Source organism: Emys orbicularis, chromosome 24, assembly GCF_028017835.1.
Source record: "Emys orbicularis isolate rEmyOrb1 chromosome 24, rEmyOrb1.hap1, whole genome shotgun sequence".
Taxonomy (NCBI): Eukaryota; Metazoa; Chordata; order Testudines; family Emydidae; genus Emys; species Emys orbicularis.
The window spans coordinates 7,582,444-7,606,176 of record NC_088706.1 but is presented as its reverse complement, the minus strand read 5'-3'; the positions used below and the strand labels follow the sequence as shown (position 1 = coordinate 7,606,176).

General features: G+C 43.5%; 1 protein-coding gene across 2 annotated transcripts in view; it reads right to left on the bottom strand.

Moving 5' to 3' along the window:
* The window catches only part of RFX2 (regulatory factor X2), a 52,366-nt gene extending 29,281 nt beyond the window's left edge, over positions 1-23,085 (bottom strand). Inside the window, exons 1-5 of one of the 2 annotated variants that reach the window (XM_065422125.1) lie at positions 22,981-23,085; positions 19,312-19,401; positions 18,456-18,535; positions 16,767-17,031; positions 7,112-7,186 (exon numbers count right to left, since the gene is read on the bottom strand). In XM_065422125.1, the coding sequence (XP_065278197.1) occupies positions 7,112-7,186; positions 16,767-17,031; positions 18,456-18,535; positions 19,312-19,401; positions 22,981-23,085 (615 nt within the window). The remainder of the gene's footprint in view (positions 1-7,111; positions 7,187-16,766; positions 17,032-18,455; positions 18,536-19,311; positions 19,402-22,980) is intronic. The other variant, XM_065422126.1, reaches the window with a different exon arrangement.
* Positions 23,086-23,733: the final 648 nt, after the last annotated feature.

Below are 23,733 nucleotides of genomic sequence, written 5' to 3'. Positions count from 1 at the left end.
GTTTACAGCAGTGCATCTCTAGCAGCCTAATTCACTACTTGATACTCAAGTTTTACAGCAGTAACTCCACTGAAATCAGAACTCAAGTGTGCAGTGGTGAAGCAGGCCCATTTATTTCAACAGAGGTATTTTCAACATATGCTTCTGTCAGGGTATGTCTACACTACCGCGGTAGTTCGACGGCTGGCAATCGAAGTTCCGGGTTCGATTTATCGCGTCTGGTGTGGACGCGATAAATCGAACCAGGAAGCGCTCGCCGTCGACTGCGGTACTCCAGCTAGACGAGAGGAGTACCGCGGAGTCGACGGGGGAGCCTGCCTGCCGCGTGTGGACCGCGTCTGAACCGCGGTAAGTTCGAAGTAAGGTATGTCGAATTCAGCTACGTTATTCACGTAGCTGAATTTGCGTACCTTACTTCGACTTGGGGGGTAAGTGTAGACCAAGCCTCAGAGTAGAATCAGACCTGAAGTATGCACCATATTCCTTTTATGCACGGGATGAGCTAATTGCATCTATGCACATGTTTTGTAGTTGCAAGTTGAGTGCCTAAAATTTGAAACTTCAGCCTATTATGAGCTACTGCATACAAGAAAAATGTAAAAGCAATATTTTAGGCTTTATTTCTCTATATTAACAGGAAATCTTAGGGCCTGACCCAAATGCCTTTGAAATTCAGTGAACCGTTTCCATTGATTTCAACGAGCTTTGGATCAGATCACTAGATACCAGGGGCAGAAGAGACTACTTGGGTCATTTGCTCTGAACCCTGTATTTTGGAGGGCTGCTTGGAACATCATTCCCATTAACATCTTATCTGCTCTTTTATACACATCCCACAGATAAAGACTTTTCAAAATCTAAACCTTCAGTCTCAAGCTCTGTTTTAAAAGGATATTGAGAGTATGGTGACCTACATCACTTCACACCCTTATTTGCAGAGGGAGTCCTATCTCCATGGATCCCTGAAACAAGAATGGCACACTAAATTCTTACAATTCTGTAGCCATTAAGTTACTGATTAAGCCATCTAGAACAAGAGATGAACCCAAGCGCTCCTAGCACACAGATAAGTAGTGCTGTTTTAAATGAGTCTGTATCCATGTTCATTTTAGCCCGTCCCATGTATTTAGAAGATTCACTGGCCATAAGTTAACCTTTTTCTTCATTAATTCCATTTGTCCTGTGGGCCCAACTAGGTGTTAGAATCATAGAACATCAGGTTTGGAAGGGACCTCGGGAGGTCATCTAGTCCAACCCCCTGCTCAAAGCAGGACCAATCCCCAACTAAATCCCCAAATGGCCCCCTCAAGGATTGAACCTACAACCCTGGGTTTAGCAGGCCAATGCTCAAACCACTGAGCTATCCCTCCCCCCACAACTAGGTTTGACCTCCTAAACATGTTCCATTCCAAGGAACTCACTCAGGAAGTTAGCTGCTAATAACTTCTAAGGACTTGCCTCGGGAAGCAGATGTTACAAAGATTTTTGTGCATTTCTCTTTTTTAGCTCCTGAAAAGTCCTAGCATTTATTTCATGTGTCAGAAGTAACCGAAAATAGGGGGCGGCAACCTGCAATTACGCAATTGTTTGCTGAGACGTTGTCTCAAGGACTAGATCTACTGATTTTTTTGTCACAGAAGTGAAGATTCATTCTTCTTTAGCTCACTGCATTCCTCCTACTCTATCCATGGAGAATTATTCCCTGAAGTAGTTTTACTAGTCTTTGTCCAGTCTAGTTTTAAAAGGAATTTAGGGTAAAATCCTGGCCCCACTGAAGTCAATGGCAAAATTACAGTTTCTACCATTTTCCATAGGAGATTAATTTCATGGCCATGAAACATTTCCAGATATTCACTGCGTATTTTCCATTGCTCAGCTTTATCCCATCATTAGTTATACCCAGTTATAGAACCCTACGTGATTCCTCTCCTTAAAGATTTCAGCAGGAGATTTTCAAATATGGTTGGCTGACACTAAGCAAGCAAATCCATATTTGGGTGCCTAAAGAAATGACCTGATTTTCAGAGATGCAGAAAACTAACATCCCCTGTTGACAACCCTGAAAGTTGTGGGTGTTCAGAACCTGTAGCTGCTCAGAACCTCTGCAGCGTGGGGCATGGGTCACTTGCTGGAGGATTCTCTGCACCTTGAAGTCTTTAAACCATGATCTGAGGACTTCAATGGCTCAGACATAGGTCAGGGGTTTGTTACAGGAGTGGGTGGGTGAGCTTCTGTGGCCTGCGTTGTGCAGAAGGTCAGACTAGATGACCATAATGGTCCCTTCTGACCTTAAAGTCTATGAGAACCTCTGCAAATTAGGCCAGTTGGTGCCTAAATATGGATTTAGGTGCTTAACTTCAGACACACACACTTGAAAATCTGATCCCAAAAAGACTTGCTACCAAAAGCAGCTCTTAGTCATGTGAACAGGGTCTTTGACTTCAATAGCATAAATTGTGTGAAGAAGGGTTTTTACAGGAATGGGCCTAAGTGAGTAGATAAAATGATCGCCCGATAAATAAAACTTACTGGTTTTTGAAATCTTGACATGATACAGTTGCTGCCGGTAATATAGGAATCTTTATCCTAGGAATTTACAGATTTGTGTAACATGAAGGATGAAGAAGTAAAACGAACCTCAACAGAATACTTAATGAACTTAATGAAAACCTCTGCAACGTTCTCTAGGACCTTAATGAAACTTTGCAGAGGAAACAAAGAAAGCAACTAAGCCCTAGCTAATACTGTAATTGTCACTCGCTAACAACTTCCCTGGGGAGCTTGTTTCCTTGTTAGAGACACTCAGGGCCACACTGAGATTTTGGGGGCCCGGGGCAAAATCTGAAACTGAGGCCCCCCAGCCCTTCAAAAAAAATTACCACTAAGGGGAGGCCCCCTGGGAGGGCAGGGTGGAGAGTGAGCTCCCTCCACAGCAGTGGTTCCCAAACTTTAACAACCCACGAACCCCTTTAACTAAAATGTCAAGTCTTGCGAACCCCCTCCTAAAAATGAATGTTTCCAGGGATTTTCCCCTTCACCTGAGTATAAATTATAAAAGCAGTGATCTTGGAAATATAAAATTTGTTTTTATGACGTGCTTATTACACACCATTTATTATTAATGATTATTGATCATTACAGTATTTTTATTACATTATGAAAACAGCAACACTCTTCCAAGGTCTCACTTTCGTAGCTTGTATCACTTTGAATAAGCCTGTTATAAGACAAGGCTCCTACGTTTCATCAAGGAGGATCAGACGTGAAACAGAATGAAGGTATTTAAGAAGCCAACTCAAATCGTTCCTCCTACACAAGCATTCAGGTGTTGAGCAGTCCAGGCAAACAACGCACGTTACAACAAAGCTTAAACTTGTTCTTCATAATCGTTTTAAAAACAATACTAGCTGCCTATTTAATTTTAAAAACAGCAAAAAATATCCACCTCCTTTTCCATTTCATATAAGGAGTCTCAAAGTTTAAATCTCCTCAGTGTGATAGATAGGCTTCTTTGATCTGCTTAGTTCTTGGAAGTCCAGGGGCTCCGGGCTGCTTGCCCCGTGCTGCCCGGGGTCCCTAGGGACAGCTCTGTCCGCCATTAGGGATTCTCCCCCTCCCCCCAAGAACCCCCTGTAACATTTCGCGAACCCCAGTTTGGGAACCACTGCTCCACAGTGACCGCTCCTGTTCTATAGGTCTGGGCCCAACTCCCCGCTCTAGGCACTGCAGCATAGTGCAGGGGGGTGGCTGCACTGCTCAGGTTTGGCCCAGCTCTCCACTCCCCATGGGGAGGCCAGCCCAAATGTGAGTGGTGCTGTGACTCTGTGCACCAGGTTGCAATACCATTTGGTTTGGGGACTCGCTAAAATAGGGGGCCCAAGGCAAACTGCCAAGAGAAAAATCCAATCCTTGTTCATGATACTAACAGTGCTTGGAAGAAGCAAAACAAAGAGTTTTAAAAATCTATTTTTATTTGCATGATTTATGCCAAGTTCATTTTTTCCCAACCCATTCAGATTGGACAGACCGCTGCCTCCTTTTGCCTTTCACTTTCTGATTCTCATGCACAAGCCCAATGCTGTTGTATTTGGGTTTCTAACAGCAGGGTAATGCAAACACTAAGATGTATACAGGTTTTCATGAAAACACTTATACATATTAGGTTTTGTAAAAACTTATTTATAACAGAACCTAAATAAAACTACAGACAATTTAAAGAAATCTTTGTTCTTGTTCTTTACTTCTACACTGTAAAGTACCGGTAATTCCATTTAACATAGTCTCTGCAGAAACAGCAACTGTTTGTTCATGAGAAGGAAAACGGAAACTCAAACCAGCCAATTACTTTATCTACTCTACCAGGGATTTCAAAAAAAAGACCTGCTTGCAAGGAAGCTATCAAAGGATTCTTGATTCAAAGATTTATTTTATTTTATTTTTAATGTTGGAGGTCAGAAGCATTTTTGCCTCCACACAGAAAAAAAGAGGAACATGCCTGTGGTAATGGACATTTAAATCATCACCAGACACAGCTGGGTAGCTGGAGTTTCTGACCCTTTGGCCTTCTGTCCTCCTACAGCACTTCATAGAGTCAAAATTATGATATCAGCAGTGCTCTTTAGAAATTCCCAGAAATACTAGAAGAGATTCAGTGTTGCCAACTCCCATGATTTTATTGCAGGTCTCATGATTTTTGGTGTTTATCTTAAAACCCCAGTTCCTGGAATTATGTGATTACAGGAGAATCTCAGCTTTCATTCTTTTTAAAGTAAGTTTCTAACCCTGTGGTTGCAGAAATAAGCTTAAAAATGTGACTCCTAAAGGTTCAAACCGAAAAGTCCAACAAAAAGAATCAATTAAAAAAAATCTGATGATTGTTTAAAGCAATCACTTAGGGAAGGCAATACTGAAGATTTTTTCTAAAATCTGATCAAACAGAACACTTCTAGTATCTGATCAAACAGAACACTAACTACAATAACTCAGAAATAAAGTTGATATACTTGAAAAAAACTGGTAGAGTTATTTTCTTTTTGTTATTTTTTTTGGTGAAATTCACCCTAGTGCAGAATAGCCAGACCTGGCCCCAGGCTCCAGAATTAATACTGTTCTACTCAGAGACATGACTATTTTAAAAATTGGTCAGAGTGGGATTCCACATTTATTGCAATATTTTTCCACATCAAAATGTTCTCAAGTTGACAAGTGTGTATTTTTCCTACTGCCAGGTCATCTAAACCACCCTGTGCTCTAACAGCTGGGTTATTTCCAGCTTATGCACCATCATCAATAAGGCTGACTCTGTACAGCAAATGTTCTCATAGTCTCATCTATGCTGCTCTTCAGTGGAGTTGCATGGGTGTGACCATGAATATAATCTAATGACACAGGAATTTGAAGGCCTGATCCTGCAAGGTGCTAAGTGATCTCAGCTCCCACTGACTCAAATGAGAGTTGAGGGAGCTCAGAGCCGAAAGGGTGGAGTTCAGCACCTTGACGGACTGGACCATTAAATTAACAGTTTCATTGACGTGTGAACCAAAAAGAAGTCCAGTTCACTACAGCAGAGCTGTGCTGGTTCTCCACGACAGGGGCATAGCCACAGGTGGGCCTGGGTGGGCCACAGCCCACCCACTTAGCATCCAGGCCCACACCCCAGCCCCAGCTCTGATCTGGCCCCAGCTTGCCCCACTCTGCTCGCCTGCCAGGTGCTCCAGCTGAGGAGCAGGGTCGGGCGCTTGCCCCACTCTGCCTGCCCGGCGCTCCTGCCGGGGAGCGGGGTTGGGTCATGGGATCTTGCCCCACTCCTCCCGGCGCTCCAGCTGGGGAGCGGGGCAAGCCCTGCACCCCAACCCCGCTCTCCAGCAGGAGCACTGGGTGGAGGCGTCCATCTTTCTAGGGCCCCCCCAATTGGCTGGGGCCCCTGGGTACACCCCTTTGGCCCAGTGGCTAATCCGCCAGTGGGAGGAGGTCGAGCTTCAGGCGACCCCACGGCGACGGAGGAATCCTGCCGCTTGGGGAGCCAGGCCCGGTGTGCCGTTGCCGCTGCAGAGCGGCATCTCCTCCCAGAGCTGGGTGTGTGCCAGGAGCCCCAGAGATCCCCTGGCCAGAGCATCCACACACCCCCACCCCCAAGGCCGGCTGGAGGTGGTGGGGGAGGTAGGCCCTGATCCTCCTTCCCCCCGTCGCTGCCCGCCCACCTGAAGTCGGGGCCCACCCAAATGTCCCATCTTGGCTACACCACTGCTCCAGGGCTGGTGGGGGATAGTTTTGTTCCCCAACAGGGTCAACAGATCTGACTTTAAATGCACAGAGAGACCAGGACTGTGGGTGAAGGCGCCATTTTTATACCATGACTTTTCCATGTAGAACCACACTTGGGGCCTGATCCCAAAGCCCACTGAATTCAATGAGAACCTTCCTATTGACTTCAGCATGGTTTGGATTAGAGCCTTTTAGCCCCATATAATTATGTGCTTAAAAATTAAGCTTTGCTGGATCAAGGCTGGAAGACATAACACAGAAGGCCTTGCCTAGGCCCAGAAGCCTGGGGTGAATTTCACCCAAAGCGAAGAAATGGTTGCTATCAGCATGAAATAGAAAGTTCCCGCAAGTGGGTTTAGCAAAGCTTTGCACCAGTCCAGGCCTTTCCTGATTATATAAAGAAGAAATACAGGCTCATGCACTCCAAGACACAGACACACACACACTATGCTTTTGTTACCCAGGTGTAGGGGCCATCTGTTAGGATTCAATACAGCGTTGCTGCTGAGCGTTACAAAACTGTTTTCCAGCAAACTTCCAGTGAAGGGAGACAAACCTCTCAATGCATTTACTTAAGTGCCTGCAGTTTCCATTTCAAGGCAGATTAAATAAACAAACATGGGGCAGAGACAGATAACAGAATCCAGAGCATCTTGACAAACATACATAAAAATCATCGCAGGCTTTTGCACACTATTGTTTCTATGGACCAGGGCTGCCATGGGGAGTGCAGGCAACCAAACCTTAGGCTGCTTTGATTTGCCCAGATTAGCTGGTGTACAAAACCTCTATAAATAATGCTCCTAACAAAGCAGGGAAGAGGTTGTAAAGTCCAATAGTAACTTACATGGCTGTTGAGCAAACTGCTTTTGTGTGATGTAATCCCTTCATTTTTTTGTAGATTTTCAATCGCCATTTCAAGCTAAAGAAAATGTGCACGAGAAAAAAGAAAAGAAAGGAAATCAGATAGTTAGCAACAGCCAAGATTTGTCTTTATTAATAATCTGAATAATGATTAATGCTTTCTATAAATAGGCTCATGACAAAGATGCAAGGTAGATAAGGTACAGTCCTTATGGGCTAAAGGTGCAGCAGAGAAATGTTATTGTAACACATGCAAACTAACTGTGCAGCCAGGACACATATTAAGGATGAAAGAACGGAGCTAGGATCATTTCAGAACTTGCATTTTAAATTCCCCTTTCCCTCCACAAATATAGCGAATCACTCCTCCAAAAATTCTCATTGGTAGCAATGAGCTATTGTATGAAATAGAGAACCACATAAAGATGGTGCATTTTATCATCAGGCCCATCTCTGTGAAACCCAAATTAATAGCTTTGCTTATTAGCATTTCCTAAACTACTAATAGAAACAACAAACGAATAGTAGTTGAACAAAATACTGAATCCAGCAGAGCTACTACAGATAATGCACTAATGGGCAAAAGGTGTCACTCTAAAATCATACAGCCTGGTGGTACGCCATATTGTATCTTACTGGCTAACCAGAAGTGGGCCTTGTCAGTGGCTGGATGCAAGACCTGTGTGCTGTATGGGGCACTCTCCCCTTTGAATCAGAGTTGCAGAATGGTGTCAGCCCTTGGGTGAGAGTTTAAACCAATGTCTCAACCATCCATGGTCACGATCTCATGGCACTCTACCCACCAGAAGGCACATTAGCACTGGTACCCTGACCATATTCCACCTGGAATATTTACATTCCGCCTACCTTGATGTCCATGCACATTTAATTAAAGAAGTTATCCTTCATTTCCTCATTTAATACACTGCTGTGTAGTGTTGCAGGCTTCAAACCAACGGCGGGGGAGCCCCTTTAGACAGTCTGTAGTAAAGCATTCAGCATGAAAGCTGCTATGTAATTATAGGGGACTATTATTAAGCTCAAGAACAGGCAGACCCCCAGTAGTTGACGTAGAGGCCAATTCACCTTTCATTGTCAGAGCTGCTCCTTTTGGGGATGGCAATCTATCCAGCAATAGACCGGAATACTCAGGTTCACTGTCTGTACAGCGGCTCTGCAGTTTTCATTTGGTTACTTAAAGGTGTATTTTGCTTTTCCCACCACAGGCAGCAGAGGAGGCCAAATCTCCTAGAACATTTTTCTGAGTATTCCTGCAAGGGGAGACCCCAACCAGGTGACAAAATTCTTCAGGATTTGGGGAAGGAAAACAGCCACTTGACCAGTATTTCCCGACTGGTGGGTCGCAACACCCAGAGGGGTTACAAAAGGCACATGTGGGAAGGGGGGTGGGGTCATGAGGGACTGAAAAATTTGTTACAATCTAAAGCAAATAAAATCTTGTTCCCTCCTCTCCCTTGCCCTTCAAGGCCAAGTATTATCTGTCAATCTCTCAAAATACATACAAATGATATGAGCTTATTTCACGGATACATTTTTTTACTCTCACTTTCATAGTCAATGGGAAGTGGGGGGTAGGGGAAATCGTCAACCTGAAAAGTTTGAGAACCAGTGATCTTGACCATCTCGGGTCTGAGTCTCCATTTCCTTGCACCTTGTGCAGTCATTTACATCAGTGCAAAGTGGGCGTACAATGCTGCTGTTCTGATCTGGTGTCTCATAGCACCTCTGCGCTGGTGTCACTGACTACACAATGGAGAATTGGGACCCACGTTTTCAATAACCCTCCATGTTGGTAGCCATGCTCTCCCTAACGGTGAGGGATGCCATTAGCCGTGAACACGGTGTAAGCAGGAATTGAAATGCAGCCAGGGTTAAGGGTATCTGCCCAGCCTATCCCAAATGGTTACAGTGCCTCGTGAGACAATCCTACAGGGATGGGTCAGGCCGATGCTGCTGCTCCTGTATACATCCTCCAACAGAGATCTCACCATTCTCATTCTGTGTCAGATGACAATACTTTTCAGCTTGTTTTCTATTTCCCTTTTGGATTTTTCCTCATGGGGTGGGGCTGGAGCTGCTTTAAGGGCCTTTTCTTAAAGGGAACAGAAAAGGCGTTTAAATAAATAAACAATGAAGACAATTGCTCGAGAGCCCAGTTCAGGGAGGGTGAAATTCACCCCTCCTGCCAATCCCAAAGAAACAGGCTGAGGGCGGGGCAGGGGGGGGGGAGGGAGGGAGACGGAGAATGGCACAGATATTTAGGGCAGGGAGCAGAGTCCACCGCTCCTAGCCTGCCAGGGGATCACAGCGTACTTCCATAGCTGCTATTCCAGTTCCCAGAATGCCCAGGAGGGTTTGGAACCACTGGATCGATGTAATCATGGGCCTCATGGCCACATCCCCACCTCCCCATGTACCCAGACTACACAGAGATGGCGTACGTGCCCAGCTCCATCACATGTGTGGCCCTGGCATGCCACATGGGGACCTCCTAAAGCCCCTATGTAAACTGTAGCCAAACATTACAAATAAATACATTTTAAAACAAAATAGTCAAAAAGCATCCTCCCTTTATGCACCGGCCAAGACCTGGACAGAGGGCTCTCGGATCTTCTGCAACAACTGGTGACCTTGGTAACAGAGGGATGCAGCTCCCTGAGCTGTATAAGCTGTCAGTGACAGAGGGCTCTGGTTGTTTACAAGTGAAGCAAATAAGACCCAAGCTTAGGTCTTGGCAGGTACACACCCTTCAGTTCCCTCGCTAGATGCGCAGTAGTAGAGAAGGCCCAAGCAACTCTTTATTCATGGCTAGGGCCCTACCAAATTCACGGTCCATTTTGGTCAATTTCACAGTCATAGGGTTTTAAAAATCATAAATTTCATTATTTCAGCTATTTAAATCTGAAATTTCACAGTGGTGTAACTGTAGGGGTCCTGACTCAAAAAGGAGTTGGGGGGGGGGGGTCGCAAGGTTATTGTAGGGGGGTTGCGGTAGTGCTACCCTTACTTCTGCGCTGTGACTGGCGGCAGCGCTGACTTCAGAGCTGGGCATCTGGTGAACGGTGGCTGCTGGCCAGGATCCCAGCTCTGACGGCAGAGCCGCCGCCAGCAGCAGCAGCAGCGCAGAAGTAAGGATGGCATGGTATGGTATTGGCACCCTTACTTCTGCGCTGCTGCCTGCAGGGTGCTTCTTTCAGAACTGGGCGCCCGGCCAATAGCTGCTGCTCTCTGGCCACCCAGCTCTGAATTCAGCACAGAAGTAAGGGTGGCAATACCACAATCTCCTAAAATAACCTTGCAACCCCCCTGCAACTCCCTTTTGGGTCAGGATCCCCAATTTGAGAAACACTCATCTCCCCCGTGAAATCTGTATAGTATAGGGTAAAAGCACACAAAACACCAGCTTTCATGGTCTGTGTTGCGTTACTCATGGCGTGAATTTGGTAGGGCCCTATTCCTGGCCCATTAGTGGCGATGGGCTAAGAAGGCACACGTCATCATAATAACTAATAACACATATCCAGGGAAGAAGCATCATTACCAAATTCTCTTTCCCAAAGGTGACTTGGCCAAGATGGCACACATACTGCATCTGCCACCATTTAGCAGTCGTATGGTACAGAGAATTCTACAGGATCACACATGCAGAACATCGCTGGGGTGAAACTGCAGGTGTAAGTGTTACCATGTTGCTGACAGCCCACTTGCTCCATTTGTTGCCTTGCATTTGTTATCCGAATGGAGATCACCCAGCTTATGGTCTCCTTTATATATGTTAGCTTACTCCCTATGCTGCAGTTTATAGTGTGACCCACTGCATGCTAGAAGGGGGCCATAAGGTAAAGTAGAACAATACCCATTTTCAAAGCCAAAATCTGCCAGAGCCCTAAATGAGCAGAATGGATCTGGTTACTTCAGTAGCCAAAGAGGTGGTTTCCACAATGTCTGTGCCTAGGTGTTCTCCCCTCCCTCCTGTACACTACCCTGCAGAATAAATTCCTTTGTTTCCACTCAGAAAATAGACAGTGACATACAGTACAAAGTATGCAGACTACTGTGCTCCTTAGCTTAACAAGATACTATCTAGCTCAAAAAAGGTCCAGTTTCAAGGACTTGGTAGGCTTCAGTGGTTTCTAAGACACATCTCCAGCATCCTGTGATAACTGGGAAGAACCAAAACTCATCAGCACAGGCAGATTGCTGATGTAGCCTTGAGGAAATGAGTCAAAATGTCATAGGGAGACACTGTTTCCTTCCCATGTTCGAGACAGGGAGACAGTGGAGCAGCTGCATTGTATATGCACCCACATAATGCAGAGACAAGCAGCAAGTCTCTCTCATAGGCGTGCAGTGATAAACGCAGCCCTAAAGAAGTGTGCATGCTACGTTTTACATTTCCAAAAAAATAAATAAAAGAAGAGGCTGGTAGGAAGTGCCTAAATATATTTACAGCCCCCCATTAAGGTGCATGCTTTTAATCAGAATGGCAACAACAGCTCCGCCATGATTTGCTACTTTAGTGGAAGAGACACTGAAGTTCGGGCAACTCGAAATATCAATTGCTTTGGGCTGCCACGGGGCTTTTGTGGCCTAAAGCAGCGTTTCTCAAATGCCACCGTGGCTGCATGCGGCCACCAGGGGCTTTTCTTGAAGCCACAGCCTCCTGGGCTGTGATGGGGAGGCGGAGGCAGCAAAATAGCGGCTCCTCCCCTGGGGCTGCCTGCAGGGGTTGGTTCCTACCCCCTTCCGGAGCCACAAAAACTGTAGGAACAGGCAACCAGTGAGAGTTCCCCACCTTCTCAGGGGTGGTGTGGTTCAGGCTTCTGCCCTGGGGTGGTGGGCGGCAGACTCTGGCCAGGCGGCGTAGCTCTGTCCCCCAACCGCAGGGTTTTGGGCTCCATCCCTGGACTCACCCCCCGCCATCACCTCAACCCCTGCTGCCTCCCCCAGACCCCCATTGCCTCTGGCCCCCCTGCCTCCTTACCCACCTCCTCATCCAGGGCTTAATTTGTCCCCCAGCATGCCAGGGCTGAGTAAGCGTGCTGTGAAAAGTGATATTAACAAATATACAAATATCACTTTTCACAGTAGCAGAATTACAGGTCTGTCGCATCTTACGCGCATTTAACATGCGCGAATTCAGCTTTACGCGGTCGGCAAAAACAAAAAACAAAGGGAAAAATAACAATTTAAATACTGTTCCTGTAGTGCGGGCGATTCCGCCCGCCATTACCCTCAATGTAATTTTGACTATGCGCAGTTTTCGCTTTACGCGCTGACCGCAGAACGTAACCCCAGCGTAAGATGAGACAGACCTGTATTACCTAGCAATCTAAAAAAAAAATCAAAACATGCAAAGCACTTTATTTTTGTTTCTATTCTGTTTAGGTCCAGTAAAGAGCAGAGACAACTGCACATTATTTTTATTATTGAGTCTGCAAAAAAAACCTACATAAATAAATTACAATGATCTGGACATGTATATGTGCATATTTATTTGTTTTTCCTAAAGTTAATTAAGTATTTTAGGAAAAATTCTCAGAGAGGCCATAGTGCGGCCCCCAAAAATATGTTGTGTAAGGTAATGTGGTTCAGCAGAGCGCCTTAAGAAAATCGGCTGCTGTATCTTTCCCTCCCTCCATCCCAGCTTTAGCCCAGGACAGAGAGGAGCTAGATCTTTGTTATCTAACAAGAAAGGTCAACCGGCAAGCCAGAGACATGCATTATTTAAGATTTTGCTGGTTCACTTCATGAACACTGGTGTATAAGGTGACGACAGTTCTCTATTAACTGCTACTCACTAATTGGTGGAGAGTGAAAATGGGTACAAACCCATTTCCTGAGCAAAGAGCAAAATCATCTAGATTACTAGGGCTCAGAAAGGACCAGAGGAAGAGAAGGGTTCTGGGGAGCTATGGATATGAAAATATCAGGCTCTCCTGCCTCTGGACATCTGATTACACACACACCCTCTCCTACAACAGACATCACACACACCCCTGTCCTAGAATAGGCATCATCATATGACTTCATATGATTCCTACTTTTCAGCCCACCTGGTAGAGCTTCTAGCTATAGACCATGGAGAATATCACTATTCCAGCCATAATCACAGTCATGCAGAGAGGTTGATAAATGAAAATTAGCTGTTACCACTCAAGAAAGAGATCTTGGAGTCATTGTGGATAGTTCTCTGAAAACATCCACTCAATGTGCAGCAGCAGTCAAAAAAGCTAACAGAATGTTGGGAATCATTAGGAAAAGGCTAGATAATAAGACTGAAAATATCATATTGCCGCTATATAAATCCATGGTACACCCACATCTTGAATACTGTGTGCAGATGTGGTCACCCCATCTCAAAAAAGTTATATTGGAATTGGAAAAGATACAGAAAAGGGCAACAAAAATTATAGGAGTATGGAACAGTTTCCATATGAGGAGAGATTAATAAAACTGGGACTTTTCAACTTGGAAAAGAGAGGAATAAGGGGAGATATGATAGAGGTCTACAGAATCATGACTAGTATGGAGAAAGTAAATAAGGAAGTGTTATTTACTTCCCATAACACAAGAAGTAGGGGTCACTAAATGAAATTAATAGGCAGCAGGTTTAAAACAAACAAAAGGAAGTATTTCTTCACACAATGTACAGTCAACCTGTGGAACTCTTTGCCAGAGGATGTTGTGAAGGCCAAGACTATAACAGGGTTCAAAAAAGAACTAGACAAGTTCATGGAGGATAGGTCCATCAATGGCTATTAGCCAGGATGGGCAGGGATGGTGTCCCTAGCCTCTGTTTGCCAGAAGCTGGGAATGAGCGACAGGGGATGGATCACTTGATGATTACCTGTTCTGTTCATTCCCTCTGAAGCACCTGGCATTGGCCACTGCTGGAAGACAGGATACTGGGCTATATGGACCATTAGTCTGACCCAGTATGGCCGTTCTTATGCTCTTATGAGGTTGGGGAGGGGGAGTGGCTTACATGCTAATTTGTTTTTTAGGTTCACACAAATCTTTACAAGTAAACCTTTTGCCAGGATTTCAGTAGGCTTTACCAGCAAAGATCAAGTTAAGACCAGAAACATTCCTTATGCTATTACCAGTTCGGGACTGCTGGCTCTTGACCACAGATCTCACATATGAAGATAATTTGTCCTCTCCTCTTGAATGTCTTGCTGTCGGCTTCATTCATCTCCCCTCCCAAACACTCATCTTCCCCAGTTCTGTCACTGTTGACAGCACCACTACCCTCCTGGTCTTCTCCCATTCACCCAGGCCACACCCAAATTCTGCTGCTTCCTCCTCTTCAATATCACCATGAGCTGCCTTTTTCTTTCCATCCCCACAGCTGAATCTCTTATGCCGGGCCTCATTAAATCCTATCTTGACTAAGATATCCTATCTTCCTCCTTAACATCCATGCTGCCTTCTTTTCAGTCTATACAAAATGGTGCAACTAAAGTCGTTTTCCTTGATAATCAATTTGATCAGGTCACTCCCTTCTTTGAATCCTTCTGCTGGCTCCCCACCTTCTATTGCAGGAAATCCAAGCTCCTTGTCATTGCTTTCAAACTTCTAGGGAACTCTGTCCTGTCCACTTATTTTCACTTGTCTCACATTGTGTTGTTCACATCTACCCACTACACTCATTCTCCTACCTTCAACCATCCACATGAACATTTCTGCACTTTCTTCCTTGCTGCTCCATATGCAGTGCTCCCTTCTTAAGCCCCTCTGCAAGGCTCCTATCCTGGCCACACTTACATCCCTTTTGAAGACCCACCTCTGCTGTGCTACCTTCAGTGAATCTAGTTCACATGGATATTTGCTTTTTTAAAAATTATTTGTTGTTTCTTCTAACTGCTAACCTGTCTTCTTGTCTATCTGTCCTTAGACGGTGAGCTATTTAGAGCAGGAATTGTTCCTGCTGGTCTGTCTCAACAGTAAAGGGCCTAAATCCTGAATGAAGCCAAAGAAGAGAGAAAGCCAAGAAAAATCCCATAAGATAAGACAGCTACAGCAATTAGACCTGTCAGTGAGATGATACTATTGACATTTAATTCTATTAAGGTTCTTGTACTGTATCCATCACCATTGTATCAGAGCACCTGACGCATGAGTAATCCCATGTTGCTCTGCAGACTAAAATACATCCCCACTCAGGTGACAAGATCAGCACTTATTTGACTCAAAATGACAAGAACAGACATGATCAAAATAAGTGGAAGGCCCTGTATTTTGTTTTTCAAATGCATTTGAAATTAAATCTATGTATTTACACACACCTACAAGCCACATAGGTGGAGGTGATATCCATGTGCTAAATGAATTCCTACCATTCCTGTTCCACCTGGCATTTACTCTAACAGCTTCCAACAATGGCTTCCCCCCCTCATCTCAAAAACAACCTGCCGGAGAAGATTCCTCCTTCTTTCTCCCGAAATGTGGAAATTCCCACCAAAAAACAAAAAGAAATTACCCCTGCCAAGGTCCAGACCAGGCAAAAATCAGCTGTGGATCAGCAACAGCTCTTCTAGGCATGAAAATGCAAAAAATTTAAAGTCTTATTTCAAAACCATGCAGGGCTAGAAATGAGAATTTTATTGGCCATGTTTTCAAGAGCGTTCTCCAATTAGCAGTTCCCATTTTTCCTCAATGTAGCGGGTGCTAGCCATATACATTTCTAATAAAATCTACATATTTATATATACACACCAGCCGTTTGGAAAGGAGATGACCGGTGTTCTAACAGGACATTAGCACCCAATTAGCACTTGCGTTTAAGACTGGAAAGTTCTGACATAACACCCCTGATATTTTTAAATATTAAAGAAAAAAGCTTTTTTATCCCATTGAGTCCAGTACAGCTGGGCTCATGGGAACTCGGCACGAGACTTCACAGGTGGAGGAACACAAAAAATATAGTCCCAATAAAAAATATTTTAAAACTCTAAAATATTCTGAAATTGTATTTGCTATATGGCATATACAGACTACATGATGGCACAGGGCAGCATAAAGATATTATCAACATGTGTTTGAGATGATCTACTTAACAAACCAATAGACTCAAATTCCAAGGCCAGAAGGATCATTGTGGTCATCTAGTCTGACACCCTGTATCGTACAGGCCATCAAACGGCCCAAAATAATTCCTAGAGCAGATCTCTTAGAAAAACATCCAATCTTGATTTAAAAATTATCAGTGATGGGGAATCCACCACGACCTTTGGTGAATTGTTCCAACAGTTAGTTACCCTCACTGTCAAAAATTTACACCTTATTTCCAGCCTGAATTTGTCTAACTTCAACTTCCAGCCATTGGATCGTGATATATTTCTCTGCCAGAATAAAGGGCCCATTATTAAATATTTCTTCCCCAAGTCTATACTTAGAGTCTGTAATCAAGTTACCCCTTAATCTCATGAGTAAGGAGACATCCCAAGCTCATGCTAATAAAACACCTGCACCACACCAGCATGTGTTCTCTTCCTCTCATTCATGTTATAGTATATATATTACACACACATCTTATTTATTTTCTGAAGTCCTTTCAGTTTCCCATGAACAATTCCTGGCCCTGTAGTGACAATACCTTCAGGGCTACATACCGTTGCTGGAGAGGAGCGTGAAGTTAGTGACAGAGAGTGTCTAGTGTTTTCCATCCCCCCATGAATGAGATAGGCTCCTGAGCTGGAGAGGATCTGACTTCCCCCAATGTCCATAGTGATGCCCACCATGCTGTGAGAGGGAATGGCTGTAGGAGAGGATGCCGCTGTAGTCACCTGTGCTCCACCTCCCTGCGGTTCGAAATAGGAAGCTGCGCTGCTGGGGGCATAAATCTGAGCTTCGGTGTTGTAGGAGTAGGCGGCTCGGCTGTCAAAGGAACAATACGGTTAGGATGTGAAGCACCCGTGAACGGAGAGGAGCTTAAATATCTAATTTCACTCTCACACTGTGATCTTCAGTAAGTTTTTTAAAAAGCCTCGACTCCATTGCGGACGGGATTTGCTCTACTAAAATTTAGTTCAGATATAGAAGTCAGTTGACAACATTAATCTCTCCAATGACAGCCCTGAAGCAGGCGTCACGCCAGAGCCCTTTGGAACATTTGCTTTGTCAGCGGTGGAATGTTGGGTACAGCATGAGAGAGCACAGAGCCCAAGAAGGAGCCTTCTGACAGCCTGGCTCTTCAGAAATTAGGGGAAAATTTCCAAAAACGCCTAAATGAGACTGAGGCCTAGTCAACACTGACAAATGTTTGCTACCAACAAACCCTCAGTGCAGACACAGTTTATATAAAGTCAAAAGAGGGCTTCTTCCGGTATCAATTCCCCAAATGAAATACACTAAACTGGCAAAAATTGCATCTATACCAGGGCTTTTTCTGGTATAGAAATGTTGTTTTAAAAAACAAACAAAACTTCACAACCCTAACTAACATTACTGTCCTGGCAAAAATTTCTATTGTACAACTGGCCTGAAGCTCCTAAGTGCCTAAGTCTCTCTTGAAAATGAGACTGAAGTTTTTAAGTCCTTTAGGTGCTCTATTTACCCCAGCTCCCTAACAGATACAAAAGGGTTTGGAGAAGGAATATAGGATCCATTTACATAGGGCATGTCTACACTTACCAGTAGATTGCAGCGAGTGTCGATTTAGAGGATCTGGTGAAGACATGCTAAATTGATGGGAGAGTGCTCTCCCATCGATTTGTGTACTCCACCTCCCCGAGAAGCGTAAGGGAAGTTGACAGGAGACGCTCTCCCATCGACACAGCACAGTGTAGCCACCGCGGTAAGTGGATCTAACTATGTCGACTTCAGTTACGTTATTCATGTAACTGAAGTAGCGTAAGTTAGATCGATTTACCGCGGTAGTAGAGACCAGCCCATAGAGTGAGCTCCATGTGGTTTAGGGTGGGATCTCCTTGAGGAATTGTGTCTCTCGCACACACAATGTCTCCAGCATCAAAGAAGCAGTATGGCCACTGCCACACCCGTTACATAGGGTAGTGCGTGCTGCTTCTCCTCTTGCTCACTCTCCCCTTTACGGGAGCTAGTGCCGGCAGCAGCACTAGAATGGAGCAAACCTTGCTACAGGGGCGAGCGTAAGGACCGACACTGTACCCAGCTGCAAGGTGGGTGTATGAAGTGGAGAATAAGGCTTTTTGTGTACTCTCTCTCCACCGTTCAGGGCAGACACAATTGTGCTCTGTCTCTCAAAGAAAGAAAAATGAACTTTTACATCTGTCAGGGTGGCATTTATTGGCCCTAGTAATGTGAATGACAGAGACTCTTACATGGTTCCATTGGTGTAGACAGCCTCTCCTCCTTCCACATACTGGACCTGGGCTGGGTATACATGCTGCACAGTTTGCACCTGAAACAAATGTGACAATCCTGGGTTTATAGATGAATTATTGACAAGCAGTTATGGAAGACACTACACACACAAGCAATTAGCATTTAAAAGGGCACTCAAAGCTGTTTAAGAATGAATATTAACTTTTAACTTTATATTTGTCCTATTTTTGGAATGTATTTTTTTAAAGCCCTTCTTTTTTAAAATTTCACATCAAAGTTCACACAACTAAAATACACACGGACAATTCTTTGCACAAACAACACTGTTCTCACACCCATCCGTTCTGTACATGCAAACACACACTTCGCCAGCACAACTGCTTGTTTGGGCCTACTATGTGTATGCAAGTCAGGATATTTTTAAAAACCATTGGCTCTAGACAGTCATCTTTTCAGAAGAGTGAAATAATTATTTTTTAATATTTATAAAAATAATTTTAAAATAAATCTCTCCCTAGACTCTATAAAGTGAAACCTGATGCAAGACAGGTGTCGAGGAGAATTTGATTTTAAACTTTAAACAACCTTGAGAGAATCTCCTTTATCATCAGCCTAAAATAAGGAATGATCACATGAAAGAACAGAGGAAACGGCTCTCCCTGCCATCTCAAGTTCTCTGATCAGACACTGCTCTACAAAAAAAAATCCATATTTTAATTGATTAAAGAGATAGCCTATATAGTTTCAAGCAGCCCATGCTGGACATGTGGGTAAGGGAGGGGCTGCAGGTTGTTTTTGCTTTCAAATGACTGCATAGCAATAGCATTTGCTCCCCAACTCCATTGATCTTACCTGCTGTGAGACCTGCTGAACTCTGGGAATGGAGATCTGCTGCATCTGTGCTCCTTTGGGAGAAGAGCTTGTTGTTTGAACCAAAACCCTCTGAAAAAATAAATGAGACATATGCATTTAGACACAGTGTTACAGTTAGACCAAGAACACCCCATTCTGTCTAGGCCATTTCCTGCAATACACTTACTAGAGGATTTGCTCCAAATCCCCAAATAAAGGCAGCAGCCCCACCATACTTTATGGCTACCCACATACGCTCCCTCCACACATTTTCCATTTAGTCTAAACTACAGTTAAACTGGACATGGGCCCCAAACCCAATACCCTAAACTTTGGGGAGAGCTCAGATGTGGATCCAAATGGTTTGGTTGGGCCCATCTTTAAGTGAAACGTGGTTTAAGCAGCCACCCCAGGGACTAGCAGAAACTGGTCTTAAAACAAAAGGTCAACCACAACTATCGTGGAAAATCTCTGCATCTTTCCCCATGCCTGCATTTCTCCTATGCAGGGAAAACTCTTCAAAAGCTGCTACCCCAGGCCACTACCCTTTTTCAAAGTTCACTTCTGCCATAATCCCTACAAGGAACAAAGCAAATACATTTATTGATCTCCATTCAGTGCCATGATGAGCACTAACCCCTTCTGAGTTCTCTCTTTTCAGATGTAGAGCCAATAACATTAAATTGAAATGCATTTTTAATTCTGGATCCTTGAAGCCATTATTGCATAATTTGCCATGTCCGAACAGCCATTCTACACTAATGTCAAAGTTGATTTTCCGACCGCTTCCTTTAATTTTTTTTCTCTTATTATTCGCTTGCAGAATCTAGTAGTGGGTCTGCAAGTTTAAGTCTGTCTGGAGGAGATTGAAGCAATTTGACCTGGACAATCACTTCTTCAAATTGCTCTTTTTGTGCTACATTAAAAGTGATGTTAGCATAAAAGAACTTGATAAGAAGTTGAAACCTTTAAGGCTTTGCCTTTCAGTTGTTCTTAATGGCATAATCACAGATTGACCTGTGACATGTTTGAACTGTTGATGATGAACAGAGATTGCTTTAGAAAGAAACTAATGTTGAAGAGCTGCTGGAAGGCCTGGAAGAGGAATTTAAATTTTTAGTGTGGGTATCTTTCGACGACATCTGTGGCATCCAAAATCAATGTTCCAGGATCAAACTCAATATTCTGCTCCTCCAGAGTAATATTCTGCTAATCCTTTAATAAACAATGTTTCTTCAGGGTCAAATGGGCCACTAAATGAATCTGAATAAACTGATTTACTAGACTTTTTCAAGAGAGGCATGATTCTTTTCTATCTTGCTGCTGGACTCTTGACAAAGTTTACATTTTACTTAAGAAGAGTCATCTGTTTTCATTACTTCACTCCACACAAATAGAGTTTAAGGCCAGAAAGGATCAGTAGATCATCTAGTCTGACCTGCTGCATATCACAGGCCATTGAATTTCACCCAGTTACCCCGTGTTGAGCCCAATAACTTGTGCTTGACTAAGGCATAACGTACATATGGCTAAAGTATACCTTCCAGAAAGGCATCCAGTCTTAATCTGAAGACATTAAGAAATGGAGAATCCACCACTTCCCTTGGTAGCTTGTTCCAATGGTTAATCACCGTCATCAATTTCTATCTTATTTATCATTTGAATTTGTCTGGCTTCAGCTTTCAGCTATTGGTTCTTGTTCTGCCTTTCTCTGGTAGACTAAAGAGCCCTTTAGTACCCAGTATTTTCTCCTGGTGAAGGCATTTATACACTAATCTTGTCACTTCATTCTTTTTGATAAACTAAAGAGACTGAACTCTGCTGTCTCTCACTCTAAGACCTTTTCTCTAGCCCCCAAATAATTTTTGTGGCTCTTTTTTCCCCACCCCCTCCCATTTTTCAAAATCCTTTTTAAAATATGGACAGCAAAAGTGTAAACAGTATTGGTCTGACCAATGCCATATACAGAGGTAAAATCACCTCTCGACTCCTATTTACTATTCCCCTCTTAATTCACTGAAGGACCACATTAGCCCTTTTTGCCTCAGCATCACACTGGGAGCTCATGTTCAGTTGCTTGTCCACTATGACCCCTAAATCCTGTTCAGTGCTTTCTAGGATACAGTTCCCCATTCTGTAGGTATGGCCTGTATTCCTTGTTCCCTTGCCTTGGCTGTATTAAAACGCATTTTGTTCAAACAGGCCCACAAGCGAGCCAGATTGCTCTGTATGACTGCCCTGTCCTCATCATGATTTACTACTCCCCCAGTCTTTGTGTCATCCACAAATTTTATCAACATCGATTTTATATTTATTTCCACAACTGATGAAAATGCGGAAGAGTGTCGAGTCTAGTACCAATTCCTGTGGAACCCCTCTAGAAAACAACCCCACTTTTTGATGATGATTCCCTATTGACAACTACTTTTGAGATCTGTCAGTTAGCCCGTTCTTAATCATTTTAATGTGTGCTTGATTGATATTCTACCATGCTAATTTTTTAAATCAGAATTTTGTGTGACACTATGTCAAATGCCATACAAACGTTTATTATATCTACGCAGTTACCTTTATCAACCAAACCTGTAATCTCAAAGAATGAAGTCAGGTTTGCTTGACAAGAGCTATTTTCCATTAAATCATGTAGATGGCATTAATTATATTCCTATCCTTTAATCGTTAGAATGAGAAACAACCTTCTGGTGAAATCAACACTGAAGATCAAAAAATATGATGAGCGAGCCAACTTCATAACAGGACCACATTATACTCTGCAAGGTGGGCAGCGCAAGATTCTAGCCAACCAAGTGTCCAAGCAGTTCCCGACTCCATCCTCTCCCCTCTTCAACATCCAATGATAGTTAATTTTACCTACTAGCTACACCTCTCTCTCCAATCAATCACTCCATCCTTCCACCTGTTCCCCATCCTTTCTGAACAGTTCTATAAAAACTTTCTCATGGTTCCCTAAGAGACATAAGTGGACCCTCAATTTTCTCATCACTTCCCTTTAATATTTTCAAATAAAATTTTCATTCACAGATTGAAATTAGAACCTAATATTTCTAGTATCACAAAAACTTTCAGACATGTTATATGTATGTAAACGTGTCAAAGCAATACACACTCAAAAAGTGAAGAAAATACCTCCAAAATCCCTCCCTCTCCGCCAAAAAACCCAACTATGGGGTTTTTTCTGATTTCCCCCCCCTCCCCCCACACACAGACACATACAAAATTCTGCTGATTTTGATATATCTCAACTCCAGGAGATGCCTTTTTAAACGACGTGGTACAATTTGCATCTTTATTGCTTTTATTGACACATCAAATAATGACATCAGGACACTGCAATGGATCAAAAACCCAAATTGGCAGGAAAGAGTTTTCTTAGCAACATGGCTAAATTAAAATCCAAGTCTCATGCCTTAAATCAAAGTGTATGTTTTTATTACAAACATTTCGATGGCATTTATCAATGCAATATCTAGGTAGGCTTCATCACCACTTACACACACACACACACACACACACACACACACACACACACACACACACTTCAGGTTGATTTTTTAACAAAATCCTTTGAGCCAAGAGTTAAAGCATATTCAGCATTAAAATTAGGTTTATTTTCCATGGAGACAGCATTAACTGCTGTAGCAACATTACCTGCTGGGAGGCTGGCACTGGCTGCACTACTGGAGCTTGAGCAGACGCAGAAGTACGCAGTGCCACAGAAGTCGCTGAATCTGATCCGCCCTCTGAATTCTGCATGCTCACTGCTAGAGAGAGCACAGAGGAGATCAGATAGAGAAGAGACAACTTCACTAATTTGCAGTTCTCAAAGAAAAGGAGCTCATGTAATCAGAGTCCAAACGAATAAAATCCCAGTAGAAGGTCTATGACCTGTCAGAGAAAGGTAACTACCAGCCTACTTGGAGGATTCTTTTTAGTTTGGGTTCTTATATTACTGCTGTATTATATTAAGATAAATGTACACAATTGTTCCACAGAAAGAGAAGGAAAGGGAAGGCGCAGAAAATGTGTTTCTGAATATAAATATAACAACAACAAAAAATAGCATTGGGAAATTGTTGTGTCATAGCAGAAGTGCAACTACTCCTCACTGGGACAGAAGTATACTCGAAGATCAAGAACTACAATTTCTTTCCTACCCGGTCTTAGCACATTTAGCGACCTCTACGTGTTTAAACAAAGCCAAGTGCCAAACAATTTGATTATATACCCAGCAATGTAACAATGACACGGTGGGTTAGAGCACTGGATCTCAACCTTTCCAGACAACTGTACCCTCTCAGGAGTCTAATGTCTTGCATACCCCAAGTTTCATTTCACTTAAAAACTACTTGCTTACAAAATCAGACAAACACACAAAAGTGTCACCGCACACTATTATTGAAA